General features: G+C 38.7%; 1 protein-coding gene across 1 annotated transcript; it reads left to right on the top strand.

The window, feature by feature from the left end:
- The first annotated feature begins 2025 nt into the window (after window positions 1-2025).
- LOC139149740 (N-acetylated-alpha-linked acidic dipeptidase 2-like) lies at window positions 2026-12010 on the top strand. The gene is made up of 15 exons (XM_070721689.1): window positions 2026-2385; window positions 3746-3896; window positions 6000-6131; window positions 6694-6822; window positions 7390-7579; window positions 7793-7883; window positions 8183-8275; window positions 8449-8534; window positions 8832-8951; window positions 9230-9312; window positions 9522-9653; window positions 9950-10026; window positions 10380-10470; window positions 11001-11253; window positions 11931-12010. Exons 1-15 carry the CDS (start codon window positions 2132-2134, stop codon window positions 12002-12004), a joined length of 1956 nt encoding a protein of 651 aa, XP_070577790.1. The 5' UTR covers window positions 2026-2131; the 3' UTR covers window positions 12005-12010.
- Window positions 12011-18498: the final 6488 nt, after the last annotated feature.

Here is an 18498-nt window from a genome sequence, read left to right on the forward strand (position 1 = left end):
ATGACAAAGCGAATTTAGGTCAGGGAGAAACCTGTGCACGTTATGTATACGCTAATTCTGCAGAACTAAGGTTTCTTTACTTTGTTTACTTTCTTATAACTAAAACGAGATTCTGTTAATATTTAGCGGGTACATACATGTCAACGAGTTGTTCTTCGAGATTATTTATCCAATATCACATGTTCTTTCATCGTATCAGCATGAGTGCCATTTGAGCTGCGTCAGAGGCGAGATAATAGCCAAGTGTCTGGCACAGCACACATGACGATCATGCTGAAGCGGTGATATCGTGTTAAAAGTCGAGATATTACAAACACACGCCCAGAAATTAAAGGAATGGAGAAAGTTTTGTTTATGGAAATTTTTATTTACCATACGCATAAACGATACTGAAACAGGTTTCATTCGTAAAACTTAATAACGTCACATTTCAAACTGTATTATATATTATAGTCCAAGCATAGGACTATGTGCCCTTGGGAAGGTGACAATTTGCTCGACGACATTAGGGCAATTGGCCTCCTGCCGCTGGGGTACTGTACAGTTCCTAGCTAGGTCACAGGGGAGACAGGATAGACAAATAAACAACAAATAAATAAATACACGCACGCACAAACACATACACACACACACACACACACATATATATATATATATATATAAATATAGATATATTTATATATATTTATATATTTGTTTGTGCATCTCTCCCTCTATATATATATATATATATATATATATATATATATATATATATATATATATATATATATATATATATATGCCCTTGTGAAACGTGCGTCAATTAAGGTGACTAAAATTAGTTCAAATGTATAACAGACCTTACGTGTATAAGAATAAATGAATTTTTGCAAATATTCACGAATATCTGTTGTTTTCTTATACTTTACTTTCAAAGGAGTGAAAGCGATTTGTATATGTCAAGTAATAGTAGTCAGGCAACGCGTATGGCATGGTATTGTAAGTTCGGCCAAGAAATTGGATCCTTTGCTCTGCGCAGACCAAAACTTTCAAAGGTACGCTACGCGCGTAAGAATTCCAAAACACAGAAAATTTTACACGCCTAGAATGTAGATCACAGATGTGACATTTGACTGTATCCATGTACAGTGGTGCCAATTCAAGAATCAAAAGCAGAAACTTCTGTTTCTGTTTCAGAAACTTCTTTTTCGCCACACTACAATATGACCCTCCGCAGGCATGCAGGCGTGTTCAGCCTAAGGACAGTTATACAACATTTTCTAGATAAGGACTTGTAGGAAGAAAAGGTAAGTGTTACAATCTTAGTCAAATACACTGTGTGTTTTTTAATGGAAGATCTCTAAAAACGCGCGCTCAGGAACACCAAACAAAAATATGATTACTCCAGCCTATACTTTGAACATCACAGGATAATGCGATACGGTCATTGGTATATAATACTGATTTATATGTCAAACCCGCTCCGGCCGTTCAGAGCCTATGAAGACATTAAATTCACTGAGGTTAGACCTCAATGGTGTTTTAAGGACTCCGTATCAGTGAGTTCATCACCAAATCAACATAAAATAGTTTTGCTGTTTGAAGTCGCTATCGCTTTGTGTCCGGAATGTGGCTTATCATGAAAGTTGCTGTACCAAGCTTGGTGGCAAGTGATGGCCGGTTACGATAAACGACTGTCGGCCTACTTTGCGTGGCCATTGACTTGCCATGAAGCGGCGGACAAAGGCAAGCCAAACATGTGATAGTGATATAATAAAAACGTGTTTTGGCGACACCATAATGTACGAAAGGTGACGTATACACTTTTTGATTAAAGTAAAATGGGTTTCAATACTAGCATTTGAGTCGAAGTACAATGACAACATCAGGAAAAATGTTAACTGGACTTTTTAAGTCGTCGAATACAAGACAAACAACGGTCAGTGAATATAGACATTCACTTTTTAATATGTCGCATAACCCAACCATGTGATACGTCACTTTGAAACACGTGATCGTATAACATTGGACAAGGCCACTGCTTTCTTCAACACAGTTATTTGCAGTCCTGTACACCGTTTTGCCTGTTTTAACGTGCTTTTCTTTGCATCATCGCAAGTATTAATTGTAATCTAGCGATTGCGACAACATGGGTTACGGGCGTAACTCCGCAGTCAAGCTGAACCGTACGTTCCTCGTTGTAACTCTCGGCGTCGTGTTGCTCGTAGGGTTTACTATTGGTATACTTATCGGGCATTTTGCCATATCGAAAACACCCAAGGAAACATCGCAACCCCAAGACAAACCAAGTTGCGGAGCAGCCTGCGAGGAGCCCGATGCAGATTGCATCTTTGGGAAACTGGTCGCCAAAATGAAAGCAGACAACATTAAGGAGTATTTGCGGTATGCTTTCTGATGAATTCCTTTAGTGAAAATTATGGTTCGCTTACAAGTCCACACTCTTCTGTTTTCTGTCGGGCTTTATTTAAATGACTTGAATAGCTCATAAAACAAGTTAAGTTCGACACTTTCTATCAAAGGTCGGGACTTTAAAAGACCTAACCGTTGATAAAAAAATGGAGCAACGTTTGTGTGACACAAATACTCCTTTTACTCAAACTCTTTTCTGCAAAACATCGGCGCAAAAAAACTCCCACTTAATGTAAGGAAAATTTTATCATCTTGGTTTTTCGGAAATTTTATTATTTCAATAAGGTTACATGTAACACAGGAATGGCGAATTTCAAATATCGGTAAAAGTTTGGTAATTTGTTTCTCTAGTACTAAAATTTGCACGGTGACCCCCGATTTTTATTCTTGATTGTTTTGAGAGAACATAGTTGAAGGATTACTTGAGGAAAGTTTGAGCAAATGTTTAAGCTTAAGTCTTCACTTTCGAGGCGCATATTACCTTAAGTTAAAGTTTTCACCGTTTTATTTTTGTGAAAGTCGAAAATCTAATTTTCCCCATAGAGTTAACACAGGGATTGCTGCCATTTGAATTTCAAATCTCCGTTAATATTTTCTAATTATCACTTTTTCGCGTTGACCGCTCTTTATCTTTTTCAATACAGAAAGTTTGCACAAAATTTTAGTTTTTTTTCAATTTGGAGGCGTGCACAGCAATAGCCAAGTGTGATGTATACGTTAGCTGCAATAACGTTTACAATATTTCTTTAAATTTGGCAGAGAATTTCAGTAAGTCAGGTTGAAAGTATGGGTAGACAGTTGTACGTACACACAGTATACGAATTCGATTCCATTATACCTACAAAGCTACAAATTATTGTCCGAAAACATATAAAAAAGTTGAACTAAATCTAAGATATTGGCCGACAGCAATCGAAACCAGTAACAGTTGTCCTGGCTAAGACGCTTTGATTTTAATATTCGACCTGTACGTAATGTCCTCTGCAGGGAAATTCCGCAACAACGATCATTTGAATCCAGAAGAATTTGATCGTTTTCACCAAAAGTTGTTTGATATGACTGGAAATAAGAAGTTTCCCGACTAAAGATCATCTCTGCCACCTCGATTTAATTTTCCAAAGAAGCGACACAACTGGCGCCTTTTCATGTAGCGCATTCGGATCGCGCGACATCTGAATGGGATAGACTTTCGCTTTGGGGGTAAATATTTCATCTGGCATTGAAAAGCTTGGTGTAAGCCAAAACTGTCACTGGTGGGGGGGGGGCAGGATTGGACACCATAGGGGGGGAGATTTATAGAAAACAATAATGTAACCTTCCATCGTCGTTACAGGAGGCTGACTTCAACGCCACATCTGGCTGGGACTCCGGCAGACCTGACCAATGCCGAATATGTCCGTGACCAATGGCTTGAACAAGGACTCGATTCGGCCAAGATATATTCGTATGACGTATTGCTGTCATATCCGGAGGCTGACAATTTGGTAAGAAAAGACGGATTGTAAAAGAAATAAGGGACCTGGGACACATTTCACTACAATCACCGCTGTTTGTGCATGTTGTTACGTAGGAGAGTTACACCATTTACATTTTAACCATTTGAAACTCACTCTTACCCTAGTCATGACCCCAATTCATACTGATGGATGGGACATGTCTGGGTGGTAAAGGACTCGGGGGTAATGTTATGATACCATCCATCCACACACTCTAGAGATATTGTGTCTTTGAGGGCCAAAAAAGTTATCTCGGCCATTCCACCAGGAAACGAATTACCGAACCGTCTTAATGAATGTTCAGAAATCTGAAGGTTATACTTCAAAATCACCAAGAGACATAAATAACCATCGTTGAAAAGCCGTCTACTCCGAAGATAACACCGTCGTGGCTGAAATGGAAATAACGATGTACTAAGTGAGCCTTCAATTATTATCAGGGAGTTGGCGGGAGGAAAGTGAGGGTGGTCCATAAATGTAAAATGTGACCTCCCATGATCAATTCTAAAAATTAATGTGACCTTCCTATTGATGCCCCTTTCTAAAATATGACCAACGCTTGAAACCCAAAACTTTGAAATGTGTGTATAACCTTCGAATGATAAATTGGCTGCCTTTTTACAAGTGAAGAGAAAAGGGACATTTATTTGCTGTAACTTTTGGTCATACATTTAGTTGTCTTTTCTGTGTATCAAATGCTGCTTCCTATCCAACTCCCCACAGCGTGTAAGCATGTCAAGTATTCTGCTTGTCAACAAAGCCCATACATGTGTAATTACTATAGTTTTTGTTGACAAATAAATTCTACTTCAGACTTGAATTCAATTTTCAACTGTAACAATGCTGACAGTGCCCTTATAAAAGCACATATTTATTTAGTTTAGTATTGTAATATTATTTTATAGTTGCTTATCGACAGCCATGCATGTATAGCGAATCAATATTTTCGGTGAAATTCCCAAATCAAATTTCTTGAACACAATTGCACTTGTAGCCACCCTATCCTAATCCAATACGTTTATATAAATTATCAAACGTCTGTAAATGCACGAACATCGCTAGTTTATACAAAAAATGTTCGTAGTTTTTTCATAGACTACTATGTACGGTGGATCAAGCGTGTGTGATTTTCGATGAAATTCCACAATTAATGTTTTTGTACACACATGCACTGGCTATTCCGCACAGCAAAAAAATACCCCTGTGAGAGGCCATGTACAGGCCCTAACATAACCCTCTGGTACAGGTCTGTGTCAGCTGAACGTCCCTTTTCTATGACAGGGGCTGATGTCTGTATCCAGGGCTGTGGGGACAGGACCGTGTACAGTGTTGTGGACACGGACCTTTGACAGGGTCTGAATTTCTGCCTGTCTCAGCACTGTATTTACACGGCTGTACACAGCAATGTAAATACAGACCTGTAACAGGGTCAATATTTGTATTAATGTGCAAACGATTATGCATGTATTGATTTCTGTCAACAAAATTAGCCCATTTTTCTGAAAATATACACCCCTGAAATCTTGCAAATTTACAGACCCTGTAACAGGCCCTGTAAATTCAACACACCATTGTTTTTACACAACCATTTCAGTCATGTGGTCTCAGCACTGGATACACTCAGAAATTACATCACTTTATACATTCCTGTAATACGAGGCCTGATACAGACCTGTTCATACACCCCTAGTATCTGACCAATTTACAGGTCCTGTAACAGGTTTTTTCTTAGGGACTGCTACAGGTACTGATCAGACATTGTTACAGGCATATACTGAAATCTGCTTGTAGTTTTCTTGCTGTGTAATCAAGTAACTTTTATGTCAATCATCCAACATCGAAGATTGCACAGATATTGCTAGTTTTATATCGGAAAACATTGTTCATAGTTTTTTCATAGACACCCCAATGTATAGTAGAGCCAAATTTTTGGTGAAATTCCACAATCAAATTTGTTGTACACATATACACTTGTAACCTCGTCTAATGAAGTATATTAATATCAATTATTCTGTGTCTATACATGAACAAATATTGCTAGTTTTATATTGGAAAAAAATTGTTATGAGTTTTTCATGCCATTGCATTCAGGTTCAGCTGCTTGACGAGGAGGGCGGGGTTAACTTTACCTGTGCTGTCAAAGAACAGGGTCTGAGACCAGGAGAAGACAGTCCGGACATCGTCAACCCATTTAATGCATATTCGGGAACCGGCAATGTTACAGTAAGGAAATTGTAATTATATTAAAATTGTGTCATGCTTACCATTCTATGCAAGTCTGCAAATAGCAGAATTCCAGCGTCGATGATTACATGTGGTCTAGTATTTCTTGTTTCCATTTCCTTTGAAATGATGAAATCGATGTTCGCTTTCTTTGACAATGAAGTCACAATCTTCTCTGCCGTTCACCGCAAACTGTGTCAATCAGATCGCTTGTGTAGGGGTATAAAGAGTCGTGTTTTAGCTTCCATACATTTTTATGGAATATTAAAATCAGATTTAGAGACGTTCTAGTTTCCTTCCTCTTCGCTTAGTTTTTGGTGTCTGTCTCATGTTGGTAATAAGTCTGGAACCAGCCTGTAGTTTCTGTATGGTAGCCCCAAACTTACTGTACCGAAAGTACGGAGGGTTTCTTGACCGCAGATTTGTCCTCGGAGAGAAAGGGTGAATAGAATGTAATGACCGAGGACACCTCTAAACCTTATTTTGTCAATAAAGTTAGCGTTGTGAAGCCATTAACACTGCATTGAAATGTAGCTGTCAACACAAGACGAATTTCTTACAGGGAGACTTGGTGTATGTGAATTACGCGAGAGATGTAGATTTCGATAAACTGGCTGAAATTGCTCCTGATTTAAACTTAACGGGGAAGATCCTAATAGCGAGATATGGAAAGATATTTCGAGGAAATAAGGTAAGAATTGGAAGAAAATGTAAACATACTAATCCTTTCAGTTCATCCACTTTGTCATAGCCTAAGGATGGCGGAATTTGTCGTTGGGAATCATCGTTTTAAAGTTGGAATAAAAGTATATCTACACAACGGTATTTGATGTGCTGAAGTGTTGACGGTTGTTGTGACGAGATAGTCAATCAGTCTGCAGCAGTAGCGGATCATGTGTTAGCCTCAAATTTAACGCAGCTGGTCAATGGTGCACAAAAACACAATTGACAAAGTTTTATTGGTCACACGGGAAAAAACAAAGTATGAAAGAATCTGCACAAAAAGGCATTATTTTAAATTTCGTTTTACCTGAGTGATAAAAGTGGTAAGTATACAAGGCAGATGACGTGAAGGGCAAACTTAAAATGAAGTAAAAATCATCACTGGTGTATTATTTCGTATAGATAATATGAAGTTTGGTTTGCATTCAGCACCATGGTGACAATCTAGTTTCAGCCAACGTTTGCGGGTACTTCTGAAAGCCTCACTGACGCTATTTTGGTGTTATTTTATGTCGATGGCTTTCCCTTCTTACAGGCCAAACACGCTGAGCACCATGGGGCTATCGGTTTAATCCTGTATTCGGACCCCGCTGATTATGGTAGTAAGAATGCAACTAGTGTGTACCCACATTCGTGGTGGTTGCCTGATACTGGAGCCCAGCGTGGCAATTTGCATGTCAGTGACCATAAAGGCGATCCTTTGACTCCAGGATATCCAGCAAAAGGTAGGAGTTGATTATTCCAGAGAGTTTGAAGTAAGAGGGTTTAGAAGGAAGGTTTGAAGGAAGAAAGGAAGGTGGATCTACGTAGGTAGGTGGATGGGTAGGTAGGTAGGTAGGTAGGTAGGTAGGTATGTAGGTAGGTAGGTAGGTAGGTAGGTAAGTAGGTAGGTGTTATAGCGTGGAAGTATCTTGTGCATTTCTCCTGTTTCTCTTCAGATTATGCCTATCGGACTTCGGTCGAAGACTCCCCATTACCAACAATTCCAGTCCATCCAATCGGCTACGGTGATGCGAAAATGTTTCTCAGGTATTTTGTGCCCAATAAGTGTTAAAGTCACGTTCCATGCCATATCTCTGTGGTCATGTGGACTTTATTTTATGTTGCTATTGTTGTTCTTGTGGCTGCTGCTGCTTTACTGAACCTGCAAGTAACAATGTCAAGTATAACAAAAGTGTTCACAAACACTGATTTAGAAGTGTTTTTCTTTTTCAGATATTCCATTCAACCTCTTCCACTGTGACCTTTGCCCACCAACTGTGCTTTTGTATATACCTCCTAGCTATCGCCGTGGAAAGGCAAAATTTTCCTGTTCTCTATTTTTGAAGGGAACTCAGAAATACCTACAACATTCCGGCAGACTGGAAAGGAGATCTTGACATTGAATACAATATTGGCCCTGGTTTCATCGGCACGAACAGGTGAGCGCTGCAACCTTTTCTTATAGACGATTCCTCTGAAGGGCCTCTTCATTGGATCTAGCTGTTTATTAAAAAAAACGTACAGTAATGATTTCATTAAACGCTGGATCTCTGACACCGACATTATGAAAGTTGTTTTCCTATCAAAGATCGTTTTCATTTTGTGTTCATAGGCAGGTTAGAATGGAGATACATACCAGCAACCAAAGACGTAATACGTACAATGCCATCGGGTTTATCAGAGGAGCCGTAGAACCGGGTAGGATAACCGCAGTTAACATTTTAAATTTGAGGCCGGTGTTTTGAGGCACAATACAGCGTTGAGGTTGACACATTCACGTATTCATTTCAAAACCAAAGTTCCTCTGAAACGCCGCTCACTTACGATACCGCTGTCATTGACCTCAGACGACAATATTAATTATCAATATTCGTATGTCTTGGTCGATTATTTGAGAGATAATGCCGTTGAAATTACATTTTCTATCGTCTTTGTAAAGTTTATCTTTGCCTCCCTGTCTGTCTGTACCTCCTTCTCCGTCTCTTCTCCGCCCAGATCGTTATGTTTTACTTGGTAATCATCGTGACGCTTGGGTATTTGGAGCAGCCGATCCGTCCAGCGGTACAGCTTCTATGCTGGAACTAAGTAGAGTATTTGGAGAGCTGGTCAAAGAAGGTAAGAACAAGGGTTGATCCCATGGAGGCACCGAGTAAGAACTACATGTATCACGTATACCAAGCATAGCATCAACGTAAGATTCGGGCCCAATAAATCACAGCGACGTCATTTTCCAACTCACTGTGAATTTACGCCCAAATTAGTTCTCATGACGGGGTTTCACGTGCTTTATTTGGGCTGATAAGGGTATAGAAATGTTATGTCTGCGTCTGCTCTCGATCATCATATCTTGACACCTTTCACCTCAACTTTCAAGCCCTTATATCATTTGAAAGGTTGGCGCCCCAGACGTTCAATAATGTTCTGTAGCTGGGGAGCTGAAGAATACGGTCTCATTGGGTCAACAGAATGGGTTGAGGTAAGTTGTCAGTCGGTTGATACTTGAAATATTGTGTTGTTACCAGAATGTTGTCTTTCTGTGATGATCATTCCATCATTGGTAGACGACTTCACTTTGAAGTCCATCCTCTGTGAGACATTATTGATAAAACGATAAATAGGAACATGTTGTTATAACTGGGTTCGTTTTAACCATCCTAAATACTCTCTCTATGTGTTTACCAACAGGAATTTTCAAAGAATCTTGGCGCCAGAAGCGTTACATATCTGAACGTTGATCTCTCTGTTGGTGGAACCCACGTGCCGGAAGTGGCGTCCACACCTCTATTGTACAAAACACTTTATCGTGCCGCCCGAAAGGTATTATTGTGTCCAACAAATATCGCTGCATGGTATTATACAAAGGTCATTTTGCTAAGCGTATGATACGTCAACTATTACCAAAGTCTTAGATTCCGGTACGATGTTTTCTCAGATAAATTTTCTAAATTGGGATCTGAGCGATAATGTAGCCTATAGCATCTTGAAAGCAGCAAAGCATTTCTTTGAGTGGAAATTATATCAAACGGTGATTAACGCACAAGTAGTGTGAGAATTATGAAGAGTCTCTGTTCTTTTTGAGGATACTAATATTAACTGCCTTGTGAATATTGTAGGTTGCCTCACCAGAAGAACAGGGAAGATCACTGTACGACATTTGGTTGATGCGGAATGGAGCAAGGGGGTTGCCAAGGTAACGTGTTTCTGTGTGGATGTGGGTGTGCATGCACAGATTATCATTTGGCGAAAGTGCGCCAGTTTCCCACACTTGGTAAAAGTTTTCAACGGGAAAGAAAAGATATCAATGTCACCCACTATGAGAGACGGCGGCAGCAGAAATTTCATTAAATCGAAATCAAACATAAATTCGGGCTATGGGTTTTACTCAAATGCTATACTATAGGTATGCTTTCCTTACACTAGAATATTTAATTACTTCCCCGCGTCTCATCGCCAGCACAGAACAAAATATTAGCCAATCTCTTTTCATTCAAAGAGAATATCAGATAACGTAGACGTAATTTACGATTCATTTTACATTTTCAGGATAGATGACCTGGGAGCAGGCAGTGACTTTTTATCTTTCGCGTATCAAATTGGAGTACCCTGTGCAGCTTTTACGTATAGCCCTGAATCGGTAACAATTTAATCCCCTGGCTAAAATAATAGTAGGGATGTTGTATTTTCTGTTTTCCCTCATTTTCATTGTGCCTCAAAGAAATGTAATGAATACCTAAAAGAAACAAAAGTGAAAAAGGCGATCCATGATAATCATCACCGACCAATAAAGGAAGATCCCGAGCCTCGCCTCGCAGACTTGACACAATTCTAAGACGATATTCTATGTCAAAGAACGGTGATGTATAAATTGATCACAACTTTTAAGTTCACGAAGTCGATAAAGTGTGGTTTATTTGAATGGGAAGAATAAAAGTCTATCGAGGAATCAGTTGAAAAAACTCAGTACTTATCTACGTTGAAGTCGACACTTATGTGGAAACGTAATCGTCCGCTTTCTTTTGTCACAATTGGACTTCCTGTCAAAAATCCCTCCCTTGTGTCTGTCTATGTTTTCTTGGTTTTTCCCTCTTATACCACTCACTCATTGCCTCTTTGCAAACAAAATGTTTTGACTCTTACTGCCTACCTTTTTGTCTCTTGTTATAGGAATCTGGATTCTCAATTTACCCTCTTTACCATTCTGTTTACGAGACGTTTTACTTTTTCGAGACGTTCTTAGACCCTGCTTTCAGACGGTCTCTAGCGATAGCTCAGATGTGGGGTGAGGTCGCGCGTGACTTGGCCGACTCTGTCATCATCCCGTTCGACTGCAACGATTATGCCGAACAATTGGAATTGTCCATAGATGATTTGAAGGGCCACTATGAATCAGAGATGAAGAAAAAGAACATAAACTTTGGTATGTATCAATACGTCTCCCGTGATGCATACACACATACATACATACATACATACATACATACATACATACATACATACATACATACATACATACATACATACATACATACATACATACACACGTACGTACGTACGTACGTACGTACATACATACATACATACATACGTCTAGGTACGTACATACGTAGGTACGTACATACGTATACGGATGTCCTTACGTATATTTATGTCAGTATGTATGTCAATATGTATGTATGTCATATGTCAGTATGGCACTCTGTCTGTCTGTCTGTCTGTCTGTCTGTCTGTCTGTCTGTCTGTCTGTCTGTCTGTATGTATGTATGTATGTATGTATGTATGTATGTATGTATGTATGTATGTATGTATGTATGTATGTAAACTTATGTGTAAATGTGTATGTCTGTGGGTGCGATGCCGAAAGGAAGAGCAACTTTCGATTTGGAATGATGCTGATCAGCTGTATTAGAAAAATGGTCAGTTCCTTAATGAAGTTCAGTTTAGACGACCCTGTGAAGTTTTAACCGTTAACATTTAATTTATAACCACTTACTTTTGGAAGAACTTAAACGAGCGTTATTGCAAACCTGTCAAAATTATAACAAATATCGCACAAAGTCTTTTCGTAACTACTGTCTGCATGTATTTTCATTTTAGATGCTATCGATTCTGCCGTGAGTAAGTTTAAAGTAGCTGCAAATAATTTCCATGTCAAGATTGACAATATGTAGCTGGCGGAGTGAGTATAATGTCATCATAGGCAATTATGAATATATCGTATCGCGCTTATCCATTTTGCCACGTTCTGTGTCGTACAAATTCATTAGTTTGGTAACACATTCGGGGATTGTCTTCAAGCACTAACAAGGATCATGAAGTGAATTTTTGACGATCTGATACACTTGTTAATCAGTCAAAATTAGTGACCAGGATAGGAGGATATTCGACCGTCGACAAAACAAGAAAGAACCTCAGTGGCTGAGATGACTCGGATTGTGTCGACTTCAATTTCGTGCAAAACATTGAATCATTCGATAGTAAACATAGGACATGAACTCACTTATTTTAGACAACTTTACGAACATTTACGCATAGAATGTCTCGCACATGAACAAACCTCTAACCAGTGAGTTTGTATCGAAGTGATGACGGTGGTAGACTGTTGGTCGACAAAGGAGTTTAAACAATATTGTTTACACCTTCTTCACCAGCGCTATGGAAATTCGACAAATTAATGATCAGTTGATGAGCGTTGAACGTGCTTTCATAGATCCCCTTGGACTCCCAAACAGGAAATTCTCAGGTAAGGAAGCTAACACGTTTCGTTGACAGAGAATGCTTATAAATACCTACTCCTTCAACGTTAAGCTCTTCGTGAAAGATAATTTTACACAGACTAAAATCATCGTTTCCTTGTCGACACAAAATTCCTAACAAACGCCTTTTAGAAATCAACTATCCGAATTCATATTTTTTGTTATAACGCGAGCAATCGGAAATTGCACATTTATGAACTTTACTAGTTTTCTGTAGTGAATGCATTTCATGTTACATCTAGCTATAGGCACAAACCAGGTTTCTGCGCGCCCGATGGCCAGTGTGTTATTGTCTACGTTAACTTGAATTTGCTTGAATACTCTCACATATCGACTACCAAAGCTTTTCAGCACAGTATTTGAATGAATTATACGCATCCGCTATCGATAATCAGTATTTGGAACTGGATATCAGTCTAAATGACACAGAACAGTTACTGAGAAACCCGGTTAAATTCGAATAACATTCGCTTCAGCGAGATAAAAATGCTGTTTTTTTCCGATGGAAGTTCGTGAAAAAGTGGGAAAACTTCACTTGATATAGATTATTTTGTGTTTCGTTAGACATGTAGTGTACGCTCCCAGTGGTACCAACTACTACGCGGCATCAGCATTTCCCGGAATAAATGACGCCATGTATAAGATAGAAGACGACGATGAAGACCGATGGAACGTGGTCAGACAGCAAATGGCTGTAGCGGCCTTCGCCATCGAATCAGCAGCGACGACGATGATGGACGTTGAACTGTGAAACTTACCAATGCATCTGCTGCAGTGTTGTTGTTGTTGCTGTTGTTTATTTGTTAGTTTCTCTGTATGAATGACAAATGCAAAAATATAATAACTACAAAAGCTGTGAGGCCACAGACAGGAATATTGGCCGGACATTTAGTTCTAACGTTCCATTGCAACGGTAATGTTGAATGTTAAAAGATTGAAAGATTGGGAATGTTTTGGATTAATTATACCCTCCAACGCAGCTGTACGCCGATTACATGATATTTATGCTACGTCATAGGGCCAGAGAGAAACCTAATGATTGCATTTATTAAAACGCTTAGATTATATCTCTGAGTCACTAGTTGTTGGTGACAGTGTACTTTGCAATATTAAGATACGCCTGCTCTGCATCTAATGGTGTCAATATAATACTGTAAAAATACTCGCATTTATGTAAAATAATCGCAATCATACCAATCCATAATCCAATGACAGTAGGTCGGAATTCGCAAGACGATAGTTGTAAACATAGACACAAAACAGCACAGAACAGACAGTAAATAGACGGTACACAAACAAAGTCATATTCATGAAAGAAAGATATATGGACCTCTGTATGGAAAGCCGTAGCTGTCTTAAGTGACGTAAAATGATTATTTAATGTGCATTTATTATATAGTGCTGCACATTCTTTACATAGTGATGCCCATTTGTTATATAGTGATGCACATTTGTTATATAGTGATGCACATTTGTTATATGGTGATGCGCATTTTTTATATGGTAATGCACATTTTTATATGGTGATGCCCATTTGTTATATAGTGATGCTCACTTGTTATATGGTGATGCACATCTTTTATATGGTGATGCACATTCGTTATATGGTAATGAGCATTCGTTATATGGCGATGTGCACTTGTTATATAGTGATGTGCATTTGTTATATAGTGATGCACATTTGCTATATGGTGATGCACATCTTTTATATGGTGATGCACATTTGTTATATGGTGATGTGCACTTGTTATACAGTGATGTGCATTTGTTATATGGTGATGTGCATTTGTTATATGGTGATGTGCATTTGTTATATGGTGATGTGCATTTGTTATATAGTGATGTGCATTTGTTATATAGTGATGTGCATTTGTTATATGGTGATATGCATTTGTTATATAGTGATGGGCATTTGTTGTAAGGTGATGTGCATGTGTTATATGGTGATGGGCATTTGTTAAATGGCGATGGGCACTTGTAATATAGTGATGGGCATTTGTTATATAGTGACGGGCATTTGTTATACAGCAATGGGCATTTGTTGTATGCTGATGGGTATTTGTTATACAGTGATGGGCATTTGTTATACAGTGATGGGCATTTGTTATATGGTGATAGGCATTTGTTATACAGTGATGTGCATTTGTTATACAGTAATGGGCATTTGTTGTATGGTGATGGGCGTTTGTTATATAGTGATGTGCATTTGTTACATGGTGATAGGCATTTGTTATACGGTGATAGGCATTTGTTATACAGTGACGGGCATTTATTATATGGTGATAGGCATTTGTTATACAGTAATGTGCATTTGTTATATGGTGATGTGCATTTGTTATACAGTGATGGGCATTTGTTATACGGTGATGTACATTTGTTATACGGTGATGGGCATTTGTTATTGTGTGTCGGATTCCCGCCTGATCAGCGACAATTACCCAAGAATTTGAACCACTGCAACTGGGCAGACTTTGAACTGTGAACGACATTGATCGATTACTGTCGTATTAAGTGGACACCAGTTCAATGATATGAACTTGGAGAGAGAGTGAGAGACGTGTTTGGAGTTTTCGTTTTCTATCATTAGAATTGCCGGATGGTCATAACCCCTTTTTACGTAATTAGTCACCTCCCCTCTCATACTATTTAAAACAAGTCATGCCATTCCAAGAACATGAACAAATTATAGAAAAGCTCCTAGCATGACTGAATGTCTTTGTCTCCCCTCTCAACCAGAGTCTAACAGTTTACGCCCGCCCTGTTGCCATAGTGACTGTTGTCTTTCCATTCGGAAAATCCGTACAAGACAAACACTGACACTGCAGCATATCTGTCGATATTTAGATCTTCGAAATTTTGCACAGGAACATTGACGAATTAGTGTGGAGTTCGTACACCCATGAGTCGCCTTAGCCTTATGCCGCAAAAACTGTATGTGTTTTCTTCGGCCAAACCATTTTTGCCGAAATACACGGATGTCAAAAGGGCCGGTGAAAAATTAACGCTTCAAACCGTTTAATCTACAACGAGCACGTCCGCCAATGAAGCGAAATAGCCTGGCGGTTCAGTATACGTGCACAGGAAAAACTTCCGGTTCTCTTCCGGTCAAGCTAGTACACGTCTGTAAACTACAATATATCCGTCCGTGTGATCAAAATTTGAGATTATTGTCGCAATATGTGATATCCAAAACATTGATATATAAACACTCAGCAAAAAATCTAATGCTACTACAAATGGTGATAATGATTAAATGATAAAAGGTTCACGATGATTAGCGGCAAGTCTGTTAATGAAAAAAGACTCTAGCCATGTCTACATGTACGGTAAGGGAGCCTTCAGTAATTACAGGGGGGGGGTGAGCCGGGGGAATTTCGCCAACACCTGTACCGTAAAATGTGACCCTCCCCCTATCCTCCTGTCTAAAATATGACCCTCCCCCTTGTCCGACATTCTAAAACTTGACCCTCCCCCCCCAACCACTGCGGTATTCTCCCCGGGAATAACTAAAACAGTATCAGCTAATTTACATAACAATTGGTTCAATTGTTATGTTAGGGACAAATTGCAGAGGGGAGGGCTGGTGTTTTTGGAGGGACAGTCGCAATTTATCATGCAAGAATTTTTGAAGAGATATGGTATTTCATACAGTTTAGGGAGGGTCACCATATTTTGTGCAACTATAAGAAGGCAAGATGTAGCTGATTTAGTGCTTCATCCAAAAATATCAAATTATAATACATGGAGTCTATCAGGCAAATTATTGACAATTTACCCCACAAAACATGCTATATCTGTATTTTATATATGTTTGATAATGTATTTAAATGTACTTTGCTTGAATAGGGAAGTAAAATGAACATTTGTGTACAAGAAATTGATTTCTAAATTTCATCTAAAAAGTTGGTTCACTATCCATGGTGTTTATGATGAAATTATGAATAGTTTTTTCCAATACAAAAATAGGTAAATCTTTGCATTTGTGTACTCTTGATTATTGATATTAATTTTCTTGATTAGACTAGAGTGGTTACAAGTCTATGGTTGTGTAAGAAATTTGATTTTGTAATTTCACCAAATGTCATTCAATACACTATGCATTATGGTCTATGATGAAACTATGAATAATTTTTTTTCAGTACAAAATTAGATAAATCTGTGCATTTATGCATGCTTGATTATTTAGATTATTGTTCTTGATTAGACTAGAGTGGTTACAAGTCCATGGTTGTGCAAGAAATTGGATTTTGGAATTTCACCAAAATGTCGATTCACTATGCATTGGGGTCTATGATGAAACTATGAATAATTTTTTTTCAGTACAAAATTAGATAAATCTGTGCATTTATGCATGCTTGATTATTTAGATTATTGTTCTTGATTAGACTACAGTGGTTACAAGTCTATGGTTGTGAAAGAAATTGGATTTTGGAATCTCGCCAAAATGTCAATTCACTATGCATGGCGGTCTATAAGTGTGGTCGTATTTTGTTGGTGATTTCCTTTTCAAGAAATATCACACGGACAATCAAAGTTTTGGCCATAATATCAGCTTCTGTCAAAAGTGACCCTCCCCCCCCAAGATAGGTTTATAAAAAGTGACCCTCCCCTTGAACTGTTTTCTAAAAAGTGACCCTCCCCCCAATTCCCCCGGCCCACCCTCCCCTGTAATTACTGAAGGCTCCCTAATCAAGTTCATGTCATACATTTCGTGTTCACTCACTAGATAACCGTGCAATATACTAGTATGTTCAGCAGAATTGTTCAGGGTTCAGAATCCGCGACGGTCCTGTTGCTATCGTTGCAAATTCTATGGGTGACCGTAACTTTGCTGCAGTCATTGTCTTCTGTAGGCGGTGCCCCAGCTTTTTCTGCCGTGTTTGCTGTGTAGCACCGGGTGGGGGTTGTGTAGCGCTGTACGGGCCGGCGCTGCGCTACACAGCCAACAAGGCAGAAAAAAGCAGGCGCACAGCCCATCGGCTAAAACTATTGCAGCTCCGTGTAACTTTAACCGATCCGACCGTGAAAATCAAAAACACAACTCCGCCAGACAGTCTTCCCTTGGGATTGGGCGGGCTTCCGGCTTCTCAGAGGACGTTTTTTTAACCCAGGTCGCGGTCCTACCGTATAAATTGTATTACGCCAACGATGCTATATTACGAGTGGTTATCAGTTCAGTTATTTAAATGTACCAAGTCTTGATATACCTAATTCTTAGTTATATAATATTGTATCATATGCCTAACTACCGTTTAGAAATTGAGTTTCATTATTCTAAACGTTTCTTGAATACACAAATATTTATTTGCATCTCAAAAATAGGCGTTGTATGGTCCTCATCACATAATGAAAAGTCCACAGCACAACATGATGAATCCACATCACAATATGAAAATGCCCCCATCACCATATAAAAAATGCTCATCATAATACAATGAACGCTCATTACAATATTAAGAATGCGCGTCACAATACAAGGAATGACCATCACATTGTGAGGAATACACATTAAAATATAACAAATGCCGGTCGCAAACTGAAAAATGCCCATTATAATTTTAAAAATGCTCATCACTATATAACAAATGCCTATCACTAGATAACAAATGCACATCACCACATAACAAATGCACATCACCATTTAATGAATGCTCATCGTCATATAACAAATGTCTATAACCATATAACAAATGTGCATCACCATATTACAAATGCGCATCACCATATAACAAATGCACATCACTATATTACAAGTGCACATCACCATATAACAATCGCCCATCACCATATAACAAATATGCATCACAATATAAAAAAGCATCATCATATAGCAAATGTGCATCACTATATAAAAATGTGCATCACTATATAACAAATGGGCATCACCATAAACCAAATGTGCATCACCA

This window comes from Ptychodera flava, chromosome 14 (assembly GCF_041260155.1).
Source record: "Ptychodera flava strain L36383 chromosome 14, AS_Pfla_20210202, whole genome shotgun sequence".
Lineage (NCBI taxonomy): Eukaryota > Metazoa > Hemichordata > Enteropneusta > Ptychoderidae > Ptychodera > Ptychodera flava.